The sequence below is a fragment of the Lineus longissimus genome, chromosome 5 (genome assembly GCF_910592395.1).
Source record: "Lineus longissimus chromosome 5, tnLinLong1.2, whole genome shotgun sequence".
Lineage (NCBI taxonomy): Eukaryota > Metazoa > Nemertea > Pilidiophora > Heteronemertea > Lineidae > Lineus > Lineus longissimus.
The window spans coordinates 20,474,136-20,493,738 of record NC_088312.1 but is presented as its reverse complement, the minus strand read 5'-3'; the positions used below and the strand labels follow the sequence as shown (position 1 = coordinate 20,493,738).

The 19,603-nt window shown below is 42.9% G+C and overlaps 4 protein-coding genes across 5 annotated transcripts; 3 read left to right on the top strand and 1 right to left on the bottom strand.

The window, feature by feature from the left end:
• The first annotated feature begins 1 nt into the window (after position 1).
• Positions 2-3,791, top strand: LOC135488105 (neuropeptide CCHamide-2 receptor-like). Its single transcript, XM_064772545.1, has one exon. The coding sequence runs from the start codon at positions 1,674-1,676 to the stop codon at positions 2,721-2,723; it is 1,050 nt and encodes a 349-aa protein (XP_064628615.1). The 5' UTR covers positions 2-1,673; the 3' UTR covers positions 2,724-3,791.
• Positions 3,792-4,030: 239 nt separating this feature from the next.
• LOC135488108 (cornifelin-like) lies at positions 4,031-9,704 on the bottom strand. 2 transcript variants are annotated; one of them, XM_064772547.1, is made up of 5 exons: positions 6,595-6,955; positions 6,304-6,453; positions 5,713-5,821; positions 5,174-5,313; positions 4,031-4,794 (listed from the first exon to the last, which is right to left on the bottom strand). In XM_064772547.1, exons 1-5 carry the CDS (start codon positions 6,652-6,654, stop codon positions 4,660-4,662), a joined length of 594 nt encoding a protein of 197 aa, XP_064628617.1. In that variant the 5' UTR covers positions 6,655-6,955; the 3' UTR covers positions 4,031-4,659. The 2 variants fall into 2 exon arrangements, with proteins under 2 accessions (XP_064628617.1, XP_064628618.1); XM_064772548.1 differs by lacking the exon at positions 6,595-6,955 and adding an exon at positions 9,550-9,704 and having other exon boundaries at positions 4,038-4,794.
• A 1,891-nt stretch (positions 9,705-11,595) lies between these two features.
• On the top strand, positions 11,596-14,385 carry LOC135488198 (tripartite motif-containing protein 2-like). Its single transcript, XM_064772692.1, has 4 exons — positions 11,596-11,749; positions 12,201-12,356; positions 12,724-12,871; positions 13,200-14,385. Exons 2-4 carry the CDS (start codon positions 12,221-12,223, stop codon positions 14,143-14,145), a joined length of 1,230 nt encoding a protein of 409 aa, XP_064628762.1. The 5' UTR covers positions 11,596-11,749; positions 12,201-12,220; the 3' UTR covers positions 14,146-14,385.
• Positions 14,386-15,230: 845 nt separating this feature from the next.
• LOC135488309 (uncharacterized) lies at positions 15,231-19,576 on the top strand. Its single transcript, XM_064772867.1, has 4 exons — positions 15,231-16,354; positions 16,893-17,038; positions 17,969-18,148; positions 18,727-19,576. Exons 1-4 carry the CDS (start codon positions 16,254-16,256, stop codon positions 19,275-19,277), a joined length of 978 nt encoding a protein of 325 aa, XP_064628937.1. The 5' UTR covers positions 15,231-16,253; the 3' UTR covers positions 19,278-19,576.
• Positions 19,577-19,603: the final 27 nt, after the last annotated feature.

Below are 19,603 nucleotides of genomic sequence, written 5' to 3'. Positions count from 1 at the left end.
AAGAGCTCACCCAGGTTTCTTTATATAAATGTACATGTACTTTTGAACGTAAGACTTACATGTAAGCTTACATGTGTATGCATGCATGTGAGCTTCCATGTGTATACTTACATGTAAGCTTACATGTGCATACTTACATGTTAGCTTATGTATAAGTGTTTGCACAGCTCTTGAACGCATTTTCTTTCTCGTGAACTGGACGATATGACTATTTCATTTAAAGTGATTTTGCACAGCAGGAAAAGTTCACTTCAACTGTACATGCTTAAACATTTTATTGAATTATCATCTGAATGTGTAGCATTGGCAGTTTTAATCATAATGTCAGAAAATTATAATGTGTAAATATGCTGGGGTATATAATCATAGTAGAGGCAACAACATCATTTGATATTGAGGTTGAAGAGGAGGAGACCATCTTAGATGTGGGTGTTTTGGGGGCTTGTACTAAGTGATGATACTCCTTGAATTTCATTTGTATATCTATATCTTTATGTTATCTTTTAACTTTTGTACACGAGAAATATTGCCCATCCTTCCAAAAACTGAAAGGATTTTTGCACACTTCTTGAACTTTTTGAAAGATTCTTTTGAACATGATCGCTACGACAAGTGTATCATCATTAAAAAATCTTAGAAATCAGATGGCGGTGTTGTTTCCGTCGAGTGGTCAATCTCTGGTGTGAGTAATCTAATGTCTCACGCGCCAAAAACCTTTGGTATTTAATATGCTCAAGATTGTTGCGTTGGGTGTGACAGGGGATTTTACTCACAACCAGAGCTGTATTTGAAATTATCGCACCAAAATGGGTCTAGTGGTCAAATCACAGCAAAATTAGGACAGAATTGAAGCAATTATACAATTGTAATTGTCGCATATAAGATAATGGGTAATTATGTTGGACACAAGTGGTTACATTGGCCTGATTTTTGGCAAATATGCAACCAGTCAGAGGCTTAACAATGCTTGAGGCCTATCTCCAAAACTAGAGTCATCAGAAAGATTTGCAGGTTTTTTTATGAGTTTTCGTTCAAGTGCTTACCGGTATAAGACTAACAGAATCGAACGGATGAATTTAGTTTTGAGAACCTTGCTTTCAAACACGGGTTGAAAGCACACCTTCGAAACATACACGAATTGTCTTTGATGCATCTACGAATTTCTGTGTTCCTGACGAATTTCTCAGTTGAAAACACTGCTTAAACGTTTTACGGATTATTGCAGCCTTGAACAAACTCTCTGACGAACACTGCTTATAAGATCGGCGGATTATCGTGGTACGACACACGTCTATATCGAAATCACTGCTTAAAAACGGATTATTCTGATGCTGACTGGTCAACCATCTCTTTCCAGTAAACATATCCTGATCCCAACACATTTCTCGGTTTAAAACTTTTCTTACAGTGTTTGAACAAATTGAGTGCAGTATTATCACCCTAACTAGGACCTGTAGCACGTGATCATAGGGGCAGTGCTTTCCTCGGTCAGAAACGCAGTACCCAAGGGAACTCGGAGAAAAAATATGTCACACTGAGATAGACTTTCTAGAAATACACACAAGTTAGACGGAATTTGCACCCCAAAATCGACTTGTGTTGAGATATTTTGAATATTAGCAGTGAGAAACTGAATCGTTTGGGATTATCTTTTATCCTTAAGTACTGGAAACATGGCAGTCGCGGTCAACCCCGCCGTCCTTGTTGTGAGCTGTCTTGTGTGTATCGTCGGCTGCTTCGGAAATGGCACCCTAATCTTCCTCGTAGCGAAACACAAACAACTAAAAACGATGCGCAATGCTTTCCTGTTGAACATTGCAGTTGCAGATATTTTAGCGGCGTTGAGTGCTGCATTGTTTGCTGTTACGGTTTCTTTCGAGGGAATATGGATCTTTGGCTTGGGGATGTGCAGAGTTCATCACTTTCTATACACCGTATATCAAGCAGTGGCCATTTTTACTCTGACATTTCTGAGCGTGGAGCGTTGTGTAAAGCACTTCAATCCGTCGTGTGGCTTGGACACCGTGAGGAATTGGGTAGCTGCAACAATATTGGTGTTTCTATGGTTGATACCATTGATATTAGGTATTCCAGATGTGATTTTTGCAGAGCTGAAACCCACTTTCAACGGCACATACGTGTGTTTCATTCATCCCCCCTCAAATCTACGTCACATGTATCAAGTATTGGATGCCGGATTAAAATTCGCCATACTGTTGGCTATTCCTCTTTTGATCACAGCAGTTAGTTTTTCAGTGATGTTTTTCACCAGGAAAGCCAGGTCTCGGCCAGGGATTGACAAAAAGTCCAGGACCGTTAGCGAAAATGAAGAGCATGACATGGAACACGTACAGTCACAGGGAACGGGCACAGACGCAAGTGGCGGGTCGCGTCAAAGATCACACGGCTCTACCAAACTCGTTCTGGCCCTTGTTCTGGTCTACGTCATCTGTTGGTTGCCGATTCACGTTTACCAAATGTGGTTCTTCCTCGGTAGAAGTGGCTACAATAACATGTGGGCCGCGTTTAAGGTCTTCGCGGATTGTATGTGTCTAGTTGATTGTTGCCTCAGGGCCTGGGTCGTCTTCGGCGTCGACCCAACTTTCAAACACTACTTCAAAACACACCTTTGCTGCTGTTTTTATAAACGAGATGAAGCGGAAATTATCCCACTCGATGATCAAACAGCGTTACCTGCAAAGGGCAGCTTTAAATACGCTTAAGACGTGTATATAAATACACGTACAAACAAATATGCATGTAGCTCAAGCGATATAACTATTCGGCGACGCCTCCATTCGCATTTTAAAAAAACATTCTTATCAGAGGCACATCGTGCTCCTCGAATATAGGTTTGATATTTGGATGTGTTTTTCTGCTTGGGTCGTTAAGGAAAAGAAAGAACATCGGTAATCTAAGTCATCACAACCTATATTTCGAGTAAAATTTGCCTGAATGGGAAAGTAAAGAAAAATCACTAAATCATTCGGATTAATCGCGGCTTTAAAAAAATTAAAATCCGAATGGATCCCCCACATCTAAAAAAAAGATGCTCACCCAAGTTACCCAAAGGATTTGACCTGATCCTATGTATATATCATGATAATCATGCTTCCTGATGTGGCCAAATGATCTGATCCAACTGCAAATGAGCTGAGAACTCTTGAGAATGTGAAAAATCGAAAGTTTTCATTGAAAATTGGCAATTTCACACACGATATAATGATTGTCGCAAATCAGGCCAGGGGCGATTTACGCAAACATGATTATAATTATAGGCTACTTCATGTCATTTTGGTGCGGTCTACATGTACTAAAATAATTCAATGGTTGGCAATTACATTACATGGCTGTAAGAGACACAGCAGCAAGCACGGTGTATAAGTAAATGCTTTGTTGGGTGTATGTATGTGTCATTTCAAATGCTGTAAATTTTGTTTATTATAGAAAAGTGTGTGATTGTACATTGTAAATGAATTGTAAGAACATTTTTCTTGCATCATGAACAACACAGTTGAAATGTAGATGTGTATGCATGGATGATTACCGGATTAACAACCGACAAGTCATGTCTGTAGGCTACTATAGTCCATTGTTCGTATATGTTTTATCCGTGTTGTTTTAGGCTCTGGAGCGTAAAATCGTCTGTTGAATTTATCTCGGACTGCCTCTTGTACATAAACTATGTCCACCATTGCATCGAGACGCTTCTTCTTCATACTTTGTAGGGCCAATAATAATCAGACATGTAGCATACTGGTGTATCAAATAAATTCAACTGTAATACTGAAGGCCGGAGTTATGTCGTTTCGTTGATAATGCATTAAAGGCGATATAAAGTTACACAAAGTCGCCAATAGGGGTCTCTCCCCTCTCACAGAACGTCAACCTGTTCACGCGGCACGAGGAATATATTTAGCGCTGAATCAAACATGACCCAGTGCCCTTACTGAGCATTATTATTCACCCGAAGATCGCAGGCGAAACCCCCTGCTCCTGCCAACGGTCTCCCCTTAAAGCGTACTGCCTTCCTTAAAGCTGACGGGTCGCATATACTTTCCCGAGCACTGGGGAATGGTCCTGCATCTTGTTTCCCTTTAATATGAAATCGACCTTGCAACAAACCGAGAGAAAGATATCACAAAATCATGCTTATTCGCCTGTGAGTATGAAACACATATTTATTTACAACCTTGCATGATAAATTCATGCTCGAACACAATTTGAGTCCACCCTGTCTCCACCCGAAAAATAAGCCATAATCAGTTGTACTCTGAAGTGTAAAAAGGTAAGTTATAAGAAAATAGCGTTCTTGTATACAAGGGGGCCATTACAAGTCCGCTGCTGTTAACATTGTACATCTTTAGAGCGCAGCGAAAACGAGCGATTGTAGTCGCTGCGATGGAGCCATGACAACATGGCGAGTGATTGCAACGTATCTTATCGGCGACTACACTCAAATCACAATCGTCATGCTGTCATGGTTTTACTCCGTCGCAGGAAGGAATCTTTCTAACCAGTACTACGAAATTAACCTCGCTCAAGGCCCGGCTCCAGTTTTGTCGCTAACACTGACTGAAGGAGATAACGCAAAGTCAAGTTAACGCCAGTATTAGTGATAACATTTGTTTTGACCAACCATGGCCAGGTTTAGTTCCATCAAAGCCATTGCCCCTTCGCGTCAAGCTGTCTCTTGCGGTTCTGTCTCTCGATATAGCGGACTTCGCTCTTCAGTTGGCACAACACGCACGGCCAGCACCACAGAGAGGCGCAGAAATCTTCCAGAATGGAGCCCTGCAAAATTTTGATTTCAAAACATCAACACGACTATTGGCAGGTGCTTCTCGATTTATGTTCACGAAAAACCAAACGATTCGTTTATACATGTAACGTGTCACGCCGACCGTTCACTATTCAGGCATGATATGAAGAACGAATAAGTCATTTCCAAAGAGCGGGCTACATACGATTCACGATGTCACTCTTCCTGCTCACGTCGTGTTTTCAAGTCTAGGTCAGTTAAACTCATGACAAGTGACAACGTGAATTCTATGTAACTCCGACCGAGTTATTACAAATATTATGGTGATTTTCTACCTTATACCGGATAATTCGATCATTTTGCAACCAAAATGGGAATAACACCACAAACTACCTTCCTGAATACACCTACCTCAATGTTGTATTTCGTCCTGAGTTTTAACCGCAATGAAGAGAGACTGAAGGGAACACACCACGGCATACAGTAGCCTTCTCCCATCTTCCGAGAAAGCCAACACTCAACGCACAGGGCACAGAATATTACTTGAAAACCTATAAAAGGCAAGAGTGAGATGTCATTATCGAGCATATTGAGAGCCCGCTCGTCCTTGCACCGCCCGGCAGTCTTCCAGGACATCAGCCAGTAATGGAGGGGGACGTCAAATCTCAATTTCTATCTATAAGTAGCCGTTTAAACTAGATAATCAAAACTTGATTTGCAACATAAAATGAATTTTCGCCATAACACTTATTAGCGCATTCTTCAAAGCAATATTAGGCGTCTTTTAGCTGAATATGTTTTTCTGGTTTAGCGGATTTACCAATCTTGCGGCGTTATTTTCGCGAGATTTCATTTTTGTGCCGAATGTTGTGAACAACATCAAAGACACTGGAAATATCTATTGACGACAACAGGAAATATTATCACTCGTTCTTGGTCGAACAACTTACATGTTTTCTTGTTATCCCCGCAGCTACAGAGGGGCGTGGTCCAGGCCCGCAGATCCAGTGGTTTCGTCGGCGTTGAGCAGGAAGTAGGTTGACGGACTATTGGATTTGACTGGAATGGGAATCAATTACGCAAAATCGATTTCATTCAACTTCAAATCGATGAAATCTCCAAATTGTTCTGCTTTTGTACTCTTTTATTTTGAATAAGGACAAGGAGTGGATGGGTTGAGGGGTAAAAGGGTAAAGACCCTCTTTCAAATCATGATTGTCAAAACTTTGAAATCAGCCATCAAAAGAAGACAAGTCGGGTTGATCAGATTAAGTTACACGACGTCGCCAACAGGGGTCTCTCGAATCTCACAGTATATCAAAACTGTTTACGGTTACACCAGCAATAGATTTACCGCAGAAAAAAACATGACCGAGTCCCTTAACCTTAACCACCGATCTGGCCCACGAAAGTTCCTGCCAATAGTCCCTACTTAAAGTGTACGAACTTTTGTCTTCTGGGAATTTTTGTCATCTTCAAAATTGAAGTATAACGTAAGAAGATTCCTTTCGACATATCAGCGACCGAACGAATGATCTTACCTTTGTTGGGGGGTTAATAAAGTACCCGGGTGTCGTGATGTCATACCCTGGAGGTGGTGTACTGGCTGACCCTGACATTTCCTTCAGCTCATAGTGACCTCTGGCGGGCTGTTTCGTTACAGGGTGGGACATTATCGCAACGTCATTATCCTGAAACAAAGCAAACGGACATAAGGGATGCTAAATGTTACTTCATTTTCTCGTTACCCAAAAATAACAAAACCTGTCCTTATTTTCCTACCTTCATTTTGGTATCCATTTGACCTTGAGTTTTTGCCGTAGGCTACTCACCTGTGAGTGGGTCACAATGACAAACATGATGACGTCGAATGCGATGAGACTGTTTAGCATTGGCCACCCTCTGGGACAGACGCAAGATTTACCTAACTGTCAACAAACGCCTAAGTGGTCGAATTCCTAAAAAAATGTAATCAGCGATGTAAAAAATAACGCCTCGCCCATCAAAATCCCGTGAATCGAATCAGCAACGAGATCGCATACGATATTACGTCACGTGATGTCAACACAACAATGGCGCCATTACTCTACAATATTGTTCGATTATTTGAGGAATTCCGGGCCTAAAGGCGAAATAATTTTGCTAATGCTATACAAAAAGATATAATTTGTTAGTTTAGGTGTTTTCTAGCACTGTCAGCTTAGTACTGGGCGTACCACAAGGAATTTTGATTTAACCGAACGTTTTTTTAAGTTTTCGGATTTTTAGCGCACTGTGCTCACATTGCCACAATAACCTATGACAACTTTGAGTTACTTTTCATACCGAAAGACGCTGAGAGATTCTGACAATACTTAGCAGACTCAAGCTCCGCATGGCAAATTCCGCTTGATGAACAAACACGAGGTGATCACGGTAGTCGGCGGCAAGATGAAAGCATTGAGAGGCCCGTGATACTAAAGTGACCATTGTTGTCCAGATCTTGTGTGGAATATTAATAATAATGTAATGATAACACTCACAGATACACCACTTTTGACATAAACGCCCGGCATTGAAAAGATTACAATGCAATGATGACGCCATGAGCGGTTCTGTGCGGGCTCTTTCAACAACCATTAATCAATTTGCGGACGGTCGTCCAGCATTTTTATAAGCTTCTTGTATCGCAAGCTCGGCGGAGATGACGAAATACGAACAAAACGTATGAAAAATCCACAGATCGAATTTAAACCTATATATATCTGAAGTGTGATTGGAATGGGCAGTGTACATACAGTGACATGATGGCATCGAGCATGTACGTCGCCTGCCACTGATGAAAAACGCCAAGTATAAGTACAGGCCTATTTGTGGAAAGTTCACTTCCCCCCGTCAAATAGATTATTGGCAGAAAGCGAATCGCTCCGATCAGGTCTGTTTACACGTTTGATCGACTTATCAAGATGTTCACCTTTCCGACAAGACTTTGAGATGTTGGTACCGCCTGCCAACGGCCATTCTCTCACCCGCGGAAAATGCGGTGTGAATGTTGTTGCGGGGAAAAGTACTTGATACCAGTTGGAATCAGTGTAGGTACATGTATATACCTCATAACGCTCGGCTGGCTTATTCAAGTTATTAGCCCTACCATCGAAATTGTAATGACTGCTAGATTGTTGCCGACATTTGAGATTTGAGACTAACCCCCCCCCCCCCCTCATTCAACCAGACACCCCGGCCAGGCCAGTGCCCTCGGCCCACAAAAGTAAAGCACGTTTGTAAAGTTGTCGAATTAAAAAAAATATAATATTCAGTAGTTGAAGTCATCAATCATGCCATATGCAGCCCGACCGAGTCCTCTTGTGCCACAAAAAACTAGCCGGCTCAAGCCATCAATCATTCACGGATACGAGATCCTGTCTTGAAAGATGCTGCTTGTTTCACCTGGATGCTTATCACAGACGTTAGAAATCATGTATCCACTGGAATGTTTCCCATCTCGTGATGGCACAAAACAGCTCTTTTAGCTTTTTGCCATTTATACAGGGTGTATCAGTAAGAACATGGTTTGGCCAAAAACATATTTTTCTGATTTCTAGCTAAAGTGTCATTATCATTATTATCAACTTATGGCACAAAACAGCTCCTTTAGCTTTTGCTATTTATACAGGATGCATCAGTGAGAACACGTCTAAAAGGGCTTTTTCCGATTTCTAGCCGAAATGTAATAATGATTACGCCTACATGTACATGTGTACCTGTAAAATAGGGTTAATCATTTAATTAAAGAATGCCTAACATGCCTACCGGTAAATGACAGCAATGAGAAGTGGGCCAGCTGTCAAACTGGTCGTGATATGTCTGGGTGTTTGACGGGTAAGCGACGTGTTATCATGTGTGTGTATGGTCAATCATAGGCCTATATTTCAACACAGTTTTGTAATAGGCCTACTCCATTTTTACTATAAGAGAAATGTAATGCATCTCAATCCCCGCTCCTTGTCAAGTATGCAACTTAGAGGCATTTAAATAAATTATTTATTTGAAAGACTCTGGTTGGTCACAACCTTTTCAGCCCGTCGAGCTTTTCCATCATCATCATCATCAAACTTTTGCTCTTCGAGCCAGGATTATTCATTTTGAAGATGCTATGGCCAGTGCATTTTATCTCACCTTAACAGTGAAAAGAAAGAAGACGAGTATATGGTTGCGTTTTGATATTACTCCCACAGGCCCTGCATTTTAATACGAAGATAAATGCCTTCTATATCAGTTGTTGTGGGGCCCTTCAAAGTCCCTGACGGGTGAGGCCTAATCAACCGGTGTCTTCGAGGCAGGGGTTTGGCCAACAAGCGGTCGCCCAAAGATGACATGTGCGTGATGATGCACCCAACCGAGATATTGCACAGTGAAATTTGACGAAATCCGAGGTATATATGATCGGTTTTAAAGATGAGCTATAACACCAGAGTCCCAAAATGACCCCCCCCCCCCCCCAAAAAGAGTACTTTTCCTTCCCTAAAGAAAACAGCCATAAAAAAGACCGAATCTAAAAATTGAAGGCCTACAAGAGTTTTAGAATCGATAACGGTAAATATAGGCGCATTAGCTGCGAGGATTTATGACCGAGCTCGGCGCAAAGCTGTGATCTATGGGTTCTCCGAACAAATCCCATAGATCACTACAGCAAATGTGCGCCAACTGACAACAAGCCTGTTCCGGGTGCCATTCAGCACAGATAATGGCCTGCCATCGGATGAAGTTATGAGTTTGTAATTCAGACAGATAAATGTTGAAGATCTCACCTTAGATTATGAGTTATGAAAGCCGAAATCCTTCACTTTGAAGTCCGAAGCATCCCTTACATTAACTGCTGCAGCTAGAGTAAGCGCGCCGAACCAGTTCTCTATAAAAATACACCTTCTCCGCTCAACTTTGCATGCGTGGATTTTTCAGCTCATACGGTAAACACTGACATTCAAAAGTGCTGAATGTGATTGCTCAAATAGCGGGTCACTTTAACAATGCATGCGTGTGTCTAAATATTTTAAGAATTTCTTGCATGAGTAAAACATTTAAAACGCATTCGTTTTTTGTGTTGTTTTTTTTCCTTTGGGATTTCGCTAAGCGATACTTGCCGCTTATTACGAACCCACAACCGAACCCACAACAGTAAAGGTCCTTACTCGCGTCGTTCCAATGTCATGTCCAAAAACAGCCGAAACTATGACGTGAGATATGGCTAAGCAAAACCTGACTATTTCATATCATCGACAAAAAAGACTTATCATCAAGAAATACAGAGCATTTTCAATTTTTCATTGCTGTGAAATCCGCTTTGTTTCATATGATGTGCCGAGTCGCGATATTGCGCACTCCGATATTATCTTAAAGCCACAAGTTGTAGGGCCTCGTCCTTTTCTTTATTCCTTATGCTAGATTAGTGAGACTATTTTGAGACATGCATTTTTGTCAACAAAGCGCCTCCGAAAGAAACGTTATTAGAAGTGTGGTGAGGACACAAGTGGCGATCTGATATTGGAATGGCGTTCAATAAAAGCTATGTAGTGGCTGCTGAATAACTCGATCAGTTTGTATCGAAAGTTGATATGTTTATTCTCGATCCAGGTAGCAACACTTAAATCACCATTGTTGTCGTAATAGTCGCAAAGCGAACTATATTGATTCCTTGAGAACACAACTCGAGTAGTGTAATAAGTGCTTTCGACGACGTATCGCTTCACATATTAGTATCAAAATGTGAAGAGAGAGAGAGAGAAATACTGGCATTTCCCCTAATATATACCAATCCTGCGAAGACGACAAGGTTACTCGGAAAGAAGTCAGTTCTGAGGTAAGATCTGTGCATTCTGACCAATAGAGCCATTTTCAAACGCAATATTTTGTCTTGGATAGTTTTAGTGACGACTCCTTCTTTGGCGACAGAGGGAAAGTACTACTACTTTGGGCTTTGGCCGCTTCGAGGCGATACTGCAGCGCATGTCATTCCATATTCACCATGTCTTGGCCATGCAACGAAAAATCTACGGCATGGGATTACATGGATTGCCTTTTTAATGTTCTTTCATACATCAGTATAGGGCCTAATGACAATCTTTCTGTTAGAGGGCGTGTGAACTAAACGTTTTTAGAGAGTCACGGCCCAATATTTCGCCTTCGGTTTAAGACTACATTGTATATTGGGTTAAAGCAGTTCAATATCGGATAAAAATGGATATGAATGCTTCTACTAGAAGTACTGTTTGTTCGTGATGCGTCAGAGCATGACGAGACAGATATGTGCGGACACAAAACCTACCAACTAAGTCAACGTTGATAGATCTGGACAAAAGAGGCATTCATGAAAAGGTATTCATGCATTGTGATTGATATGATATCCATACCGCGATTCCTACATGCGGTGAGAACGCATAGTTAAAGACGATCTGGACCCTAATTTTCAAATTGCCAATGAGATTTTGATTTGAAGAAATTCAAAGAGGCCAACAGTCATGATTGTTTCCATTTTGCAAGTCGTGCACCCTAGAACACGAAAGTTTCCCAAACAGTGGACTACTTTTATGTACTAATCACCTCCAAATTCTGTCATAAATGTCATACCGGAACTAACGTTCTTGGTTGACCAGTATACGCAATTATATGTATGTATGATAACTCATGGTCCACTCAGAAAATATTAATGTTAGGCCCGAACACGTGTACGTTCATTGAGCGTTATGAGGCTTTAATTTTGAATGCACAGCTAGTGGCCTAATGCATATAATTATAAGTGTTGATCCAATAGAATTATATAAAAGGCATTAGTAAACCAGTAAGTACTCGTCCTTAGCGACATGCATATAAACAAACGTGGGGTAGTGGAAAATGGCCGAACAATATTTTAGTTAGAGGACTGTGTGGAATAACGTAGAGGCCCTTAGGTGCTATACACCGGGCTTTTCCCTTGGGTGATTCAGTCACGGAACACGGTCTGAGTTTCTCCTCGTAAGTGTGATATGTTTTGCTACTTTTTGGTGATTTATCTGTTTTTGGTTAAACAGTGCGTGACAAATGACAGGCCCAACTGTACAGTTAGGTTGTAGTGTCCCTGTATACGTTCCTACGTGTATGCTTAATACTCCAGTATTACAAAGCATGTTCTACAGATGTTCATAAACGAATTGACTGTTTCTAGTTTTGCAAAAACGAGTTTGCTTCTTCTACCTCCTTGCATGGGGAAAACCACAAGGAGGCGATTGGAAAATGCACAAGGACAGCTACGTTCAATGTTTCTCACTGGCACATTGGCCATCTCAACCTTTATTGTATTCACAACAGACGCGAAAAGAAGGCACTACGTATCTTACATGCAAAACAAATGCTACATTTCAATCGACTGTGTTAAAATATCTGCCGAAAGATGTGAGATGACTGGAATGCATTCTTTATTTTACAGGGCACCCCTAAAGTGCAGCCATGGTGGACTACCTTTCGCGGTACCGGATGTATGGTCTGGGGTACAACCACACGTTACCCCGCCACCCCATTCCGTCGTACAGAGACATCTACAGGGAGAATGCACCTTTACTATTCAGACCAAGAAACCCTTTAAGTAAGTCAGTCATCGTGTCAACGACATGCCATTTCTTCCATCGCCACATTACGCAAGCGCCAATCCCCGAACAGGTATGGTCGTGATTATGACGAGGGTTTCTGATAGGCCGAAGGTTGGCCGGAAGTACAAAAATCAGGATGATTGCGGTGTCTGTAGGCAAAAGTGGGAACTGACGTTCTCAAGAAAGCGAAAAGAACCTTTTGGAAACGTCATTGCCCCATGGAGGTTTGGCAGCTCTGAAACCGAGTTCGAACTTGGCATCATTGACGTCATTGGGCAGTCGCAGATGACTGGCAGAACCGGTACCAAGAAGTGGTGATTTGAATTGAAGACTTCCAGTAGCTCATTTCGTTTTCTTCTCCAGGTCATGACTGCCGCGAAGAGGTGATGAAGGAGCACACCGACCCTGGTCTATGGGAGGCTCACATTCTGGCGAAGGGCCTCAACAAGACGTACGAGTCATTAGCGGATCTTCATCACAAGGATAGGGACCCTCCGGCCGAAAAATCAGGGTATGATATCATGTATAAGTGTTTGCTGATTCATATGTGATCATTATCATCGTTATCGTCATCATCATTATCATTGTCATTTACATCATCATGAATATCATCATAGAAGTCATCGGGGGTTTCTTCAGTTCTATTTCTAGTTTCCGCCAGTAGAACCGGGCTGCCCTCGTCATAGGATAGCGGAATCAATATCTGCAGAGATAATATCCAGCTTTGCGATTCATTAACGGCAACATGCAGTTTCTCGCATCACTGCCGTAACCGCAAATCCGATTGGTGTATCCCCGTCTACGCCCCAGTTATGTATTCAAACACCTTTATTTTCCAGACCAGACAAACTGCTCTACACCGTTGGCTCTAGAGGACGAGCTGCCGGGAACTTTAGCTACCCTCGGGGACTAGCCATTAACTCTAACGGAGACATCTACATCGCTGATACGCAGAATCACCGTGTTCAGATATTTAACACATGCGGTGTCCTCAAAAGCCACTTCGGCGGTAGAGGGCGTGGAAAAGGACAGTTGGTGGACCCGAGTGGAGTTGGCATCATGCCAAATGATGATGTCGTCGTAGCGGAAAAGGGGAACAGGCGTTTACAAGTCGTGACGTCTTCGGGTAAACACAAATATTTCGTCGAACTAGAATGTCAGCCGTTCTGCGTCGCCTGCGATTCTTTTTATAACATCGCAGTGTCCACGTACTCCGGGGAAGTAGAACTATATCGTCGCGGAGGGAAGTTAGTAAATCGGTTCCGAGTGACACCCCAAAATGAGGACGACCCTGATAGAAAAATGGCGATGAATATTGCCGTGAACAGTAAGGGAGAAATCATAGTCTCCGATTCGAATGAAAACTTGATCAAGTTTTTCAACCACAAAGGTGACTTACTGTACAAGTTTAAACCCGTTTCGACCCAGGAGGGGCTTGGGGTTGGAAATACTGGTATTTGTGTCACCCCTCTCGATCAAATTGTCGTGGCAGACGGACTAAACCATTTGGTCAATGTTTACACCGAAAGAGGTGTACTATTGCAGCAAATGTATTCACCAATCGATGACGTCGGTGCAATCCAGACATGCGCACTCGGGCCTGAGGGACACTTTGTGGTAACTGAGTTTACGGCAAATGGACGCCATTGTTTGAAAATCTTCCGTTACAGGGAGTGCGACTGTCATAAGAACAGACCCCCTTCAGCGAAACGTATTTCACGATCGAGTACCCCAGCAAGAGGAAGTTCACGAGGGAGTACTCCTTCAAGTGTTGTGTCAAGATAGAACAGGCTGTGAAAGTGATGGAACCGACATCGGGTCGCTAAAATGGTTGGGACGAAAGCGTCAAAATCATGATTGACTTTGAGGCGCCAAAATGATTGTAGTAAGGCGTAGCGTTCAATTAAACCGGTAAAGTGTCAAACCGTTGTTTTTCCTTGCCAAAGATAACAGAGTATGCATATACTATTTATATATATTGTTACAATAGTGTTATTTTTTAGCTGCTGTTTTGCAATAAATGAATTTCATCACTAATCTGTCAGTTACTACTTAATTTATCCATTGGTGTATTCGTGTGTCGGTCGTGTGGAATGCAATCTTATGCGGCAGCCAATTCGCCGTTGATCTGTCGTCGATCTGTGAACGAGGGGATGCAGGATTCACATTGACCGCTGCATTAGTATAGTCGCACAGGACACGCGGGAAAGGTCGTGCGAAAAGATGTCCGCCCCTTGTCACAAACGAAGGGGATTAGAAGGACGAGAACTATCTCGAGATAAGGCCGTAGCCGGCACTTAGGCGCGCGCACGGTGGCACTGACGAAATTTACTGAGACCGTTCCTGAATACAGGGCGGTTCTGTGATGAATCAGAAAATGTATATAAACATAACTTTCGGATGGCGCCGACTGCATTTGAAATCTGTCACCTTTACAGTTAATGCCGTCCCGGCGCCTTTGAGACACTCCTCTTAAACATGTCTGTAATCCTCACCTGAATTCTTCTGTGCCTGCCTGTTGACACAGGTTCCAACTTTTACGAGCGATGATTGGCTGAACAAAGGAAGTCCCGTCCAAATTAGGTTACTCTTACGGCAATATGAAAGAAGCCAAGATGAAAATATAGCCTGCATTTAGTTGGCGCTGTGGTCGGCAGCGCTTCATGACTCGATCACCGGTAGGCCCGTGATAATGTTCGGGTCAGAAACTATATGATGGCGATGTTTCAAATCTGAATTGATTAATGATAATCAATAGATAATCATCCGTGCAATTACAAATTAGGTCTGATAATGCAATCGAATGCGAAACTGGACAGCGGTGATATGTGATAAATGGGCCTTGATGATTGCGATGTCCGAGTGTGCATGCAACTGATTCGCGCATGCAGAGAACCTGCGTTTTGCATTGTCGCACTTACAAAAAGTCACTCGCCTCTCGGTTAAGAACGTTTAGCAGTATAAACATTTAATTTTAGAAGTGATGTGCTCTGCAACTGTGGGCGGAGAGACCAAGCGGCCCATCACCAGCGCTGGGAATTTGGCATGGCAGTTCGGGCCACATGTCATCGAGGGAAACGACGGACGAATTCGTTGTGGTTGTCGAGTACCGATATAGCCGAAACCTGCGGAAAACTACGACTCGTCGCAGCAGCAGCGGGCGACAGGAAGAGGCCGGTCCGCTGCGTCCGGAGTGTAATAATGATAACCTAATATTTATTTACTCCAAAGGTCTAGGAGGCCCCAGAGGCCGAGGACCAGGTGAACGAAACCCGGAATATATATTAGTGATTGGTCGAGTTGCCATCACGTGCCATCCCGTTTTCGCAGCCGGATTTTCCTCTTGACCCGTGAAATACATGGTTTGAACTTGAATACCATTTATGTTATTGTCACTGCGCTAAACAAGGAATGGCAGACTTTTAGCGTGCTGCCGCTCGGCCTATTCGGGGGACATGGTTTCGTTGCGATATCAGAGCTAGTTTTCTCCAGGGATGGCAATTTGTTCACTCTGCTATCTAATGAAGTGGATAAAAGGCTAGGATTAAACCCGCGATCAGTTGTTAACAATAAATTACGGCACATTAAATTAGAACTTCGACAAAAACTCATTCACCTTGCAAGGCCAGGTCCCTCGCGAAAAATTTCGCGCGCCGAACCGAAACTGTTCGGCTTGTCATCGTACTGTTCTGTTAATGAATGCGTGATTCAAAGGAAGGAACGGACTAGATAACAATAAACGGATAATTTTCGCACGGAAAGCTGTCGGCTTCATGTGTTCGGTGGCGTATTCAGCAAATGTTTCAGCAAATGGTCTTACGGCCCCAATGTCGTGGCACTTCCTGCGCATAATCTAAAGTATGCAAGAAGTTGTTCATGTTGGTTGAGAAAAAATGGCGGAGGAATCGAATCAGACGTTTCTCAAAGAAGCGCTGCCGAGTCGTCACTACAGGGAGTACCAGCAGAAACAGCATATACAGAACGAGACCTTAAGGTAAATTCGGCTAGTTATATCTTCATAGAAAACATTACAGGCGTGGCAGAAGCCCTCCTGAACAGAATGAGCCCTTAAGCTAAATTCGGCTTGTAACATCTGCATAGAAAAGATGACAGACATGGCCGAAGCACATTCCGTATTAATTTTCGAAGCAAACGCTGAGAGCTACAGTCGTCAGTTGGCATGCAACATAAATTGCATGTTCAATGGAGGGATGGGTAGGGGGGACTTGCTACAGAATCTTCAGTTAACCTCACGGGACCTATCAGTATACGTCTGTCCATCTTAGACGCCATAACTCCAGTAAGACCCTGAATCATTGTAAAATCATTAAACTGCAAAAGATAGACCAGAACAGGATGGAACAGGCTATAGTAAGCCTACCGGAAAAACGACCTCGCAACACTGGCGAAAATCGTTATTAAAGTGATCGGCATAGGGTCGGTGATACTATGTGTGACGACGCATGGTGGCAGGCTGAGGTATTATCCTCCTGGCCAGATGAATCCCAAGTAGTGCACGTTTTACTTTTAAGGTACGCCAATAACACAATCGAGTACAAGAGACGACTATCCCGGTCCCACTTGGACCGCGAGCAAAAGGAGGTGACGGAACAGTTCCGCCGGATGCAGATTGAGAAGGCTATGTATGCGCATGCGCACCACAACCAGGTTACAAGAGGTAGGAACTATGGTTACTCTAAGGAACAAAAGAACTACCTTTTCCTTTGTTCGCTACTTCACAGGTTGAAAATATCTTAGCAGCAATGAGAGAATAGACCATACACCCATGGCAGATTTACCGTTTACACTCCCTAAAGTACTTTCCAACAGGGAGATTCAGAGTTGGTATATTCATAATTGGTAATAATAGACTCCCCGTTGTTTCACCTATAACTGCAAACAACTGCAAACAACTGCAAACAGTCATCAGAGGTCCAATATATCAAAATCGCCATGGAGAGGTCCCTATATTTATTTGCACAGCATTGGACTCTAATGTTAACCATTCGCTGAACGGGATATGTCGTATTTACTGATGATGTATATGAACCTTGGTGACAAGGTGGCAATGATGTATTTAGTGCGTGTCCACTCGACACAAGTTAGAGTCCTGCGCTGCCCGGGGAGTCATGCTAGCCCATGTTATCCCTTCATAAGGTTTGAACACTATACCAGTCATTGCGACAGGGAGTGTATATTGGGCTCTCGAACCCACTCTCATGACAATCTCCACAGCAGACGCAATACTCGAGCATATTCTCTCTGCCAGTTTTAGCTTCCATTTTGTCTTTGTCACTGAGCATTATACATGCGATCACGCAGTGTATCGGACCAAAATGGCCGCGGCCACCGATTCGTATGCACTTTGGGAATGAAATTACAATGAAATGAAACAGTTTCAACCAAAACATTTTTTTATTAGTGTATTGTTAAACAATCTCATAAACTTTTGCGTGATTCTAGGCCCTAAAACTCTTATATATGGTATGAAATGGCGTAGTCATTGTCAAAATTGGTTTGCTCATGGTGCGAGGCGCGTTGAAACATTTAGTCAGCAGGTTGAAAAATTGCTTTGATGTTAAACAGTTTTTGTCCTTGTTTGTTTCAGTACGATCACTCGACTCGGCCGAGGACGGTCGGGATGGCGACTGTACTCCGGCCGACGACCTCACCCCGGCAGAGGAGGAAGACACTTTCGTGAATCCATACCCAGTAACAATTATGCCTAAAAACCGAAACCAGAAGTTAAGGTCATATTCTGAATATGATGCCAATGTTGCAACAAGAGGTATAGTGGTTTACCACGGCAGATTTGATTTTCCATTTTCAGTCATATTCCTTTAAAACACAGAATGATATATATACCGACATATATGGCAAGGAAAGACAGACAACACAGCCTAAGCCCACGTAAAGAAAAAACTTCACTCTGTTTTTCGACAAGCGTCGATTGCATGTAGGTGCCAAGTACAGAATTCAGATTGACCGCTGTACATTGCCAGATTCCGATGGCAATACAAGGCTGTAGATGGTCAATAAATAATCATATTATCATAATGTTTATCATGACTTCCCGCAATTGACCAGCTTGGCTTCCGCTTTTACACCAACGTCGAGGCCAGCTCAATCGGGCAACGATAATTACAGAGGACTAATTGATTTACTGAGTAAATATGGACACATTTTCACAACGGTTGAACATTCACTTCACACGACATGGTTACGGTGCATATGGCATCACTTCCGGTGGACATGTCTCCGACAGGGAAGTCCAGTTGATTGCGTCCATCATTCATATTGTATCCTCAACTGGGTGTGCTGAATCTTTCGTCCATCGCGACTCTCTTATTTGATGTTTCGTTACAGGGATGCGGTATGCGCGAAACCGAGGCCGCCGACAGTCGAAAGAATTCGAAGATCTGGCGATGAACACAACAACAGGATCACTCCTTCCTCCCTTCAAAACAAACAAGCAGACGACAGCATGTGACGTCATAGATGGCAGATGCTGGGTGGGGGACCCGGAGGCCATTCATTCCGTCAGGCGCCAGAGGAAATCTGTGCAAGAGCAACATTATGACTTCGTTTTCAAGCGATCGCACACATCGGATAGTTTGGCGACGAAGACTACGGGTCAGCCCCAGCCACTTTATCGACGAAACACAGAAGCATCAAGAGCAACAACGCCAACAACCGCCCGGAAGCTAAGTTCTTCCAAAATGAGTAATTTTGATTCGTCGCCCGGATTGGTCAGAAAGATGAGTTCGTCACGCACAAGTATTGACGTCTGTGTCTCGCCCACTGGTGCACCATCTTTGACCAGGAAAATTAGTTCTACGAATGCACACGCCATGGCGCTTGGTTCAAATGTTAAACTTGCGGATTCCCCTTCCGTTAGGAGAAAAAGACTGCACTGAAAAAGGACAATTTGAAGAAGGCAATCTACGACGACAGGGCTCGGCCAATAAAGGAATAACTCCCGCGAGGCATCACAGACTGTGACAGTCACGCCGAGAAGAAAACCCAGCACGCGGGATAAATGACCTATTGTTGGCGACCACATATATACGGAGGCCGGGCTCGGTAAATTACGAAAATATTTGGAAGATGGAAGCGCATGCGTCCGTTGAACATTTTATAATCCACGGGGCGGTATAAGTGATAACTGACAAGACATTTTTGTAAGGGCCGTCCACATAATAAAGTGATTATCGAACGAAGCGTTTTAGGCTTCTTTTCCATT

What these genes read in the sequence shown, in the direction of transcription:
- LOC135488309 (XM_064772867.1), top strand. Translation starts at nt 16,254, where the DNA reads ATGGCGGAGGAATCGAATCAGACGTTTCTCAAAGAAGCGCTGCCGAGT. An exon ending in ATACAGAACGAGACCTTAAG is followed by an intron (nt 16,355 to 16,892) that starts GTAAATTCGGCT and finishes TTTACTTTTAAG; the next exon opens with GTACGCCAATAACACAATCG. An exon ending in TGCCAATGTTGCAACAAGAG is followed by an intron (nt 18,149 to 18,726) that starts GTATAGTGGTTT and finishes GTTTCGTTACAG; the next exon opens with GGATGCGGTATGCGCGAAAC.
- LOC135488105 (XM_064772545.1), top strand. Translation starts at nt 1,674, where the DNA reads ATGGCAGTCGCGGTCAACCCCGCCGTCCTTGTTGTGAGCTGTCTTGTG.
- LOC135488108 (XM_064772547.1), bottom strand. Translation starts at nt 6,654, where the DNA reads ATGCTAAACAGTCTCATCGCATTCGACGTCATCATGTTTGTCATTGTG. An exon ending in TCATTGTGACCCACTCACAG is followed by an intron (nt 6,454 to 6,594) that starts GTGAGTAGCCTA and finishes GCTTTGTTTCAG; the next exon opens with GATAATGACGTTGCGATAAT. An exon ending in CGGGGATAACAAGAAAACAT is followed by an intron (nt 5,314 to 5,712) that starts GTAAGTTGTTCG and finishes TGCCTTTTATAG; the next exon opens with GTTTTCAAGTAATATTCTGT.
- LOC135488198 (XM_064772692.1), top strand. Translation starts at nt 12,221, where the DNA reads ATGGTGGACTACCTTTCGCGGTACCGGATGTATGGTCTGGGGTACAAC. An exon ending in CAGACCAAGAAACCCTTTAA is followed by an intron (nt 12,357 to 12,723) that starts GTAAGTCAGTCA and finishes TTTCTTCTCCAG; the next exon opens with GTCATGACTGCCGCGAAGAG. An exon ending in CCTCCGGCCGAAAAATCAGG is followed by an intron (nt 12,872 to 13,199) that starts GTATGATATCAT and finishes TTTATTTTCCAG; the next exon opens with ACCAGACAAACTGCTCTACA.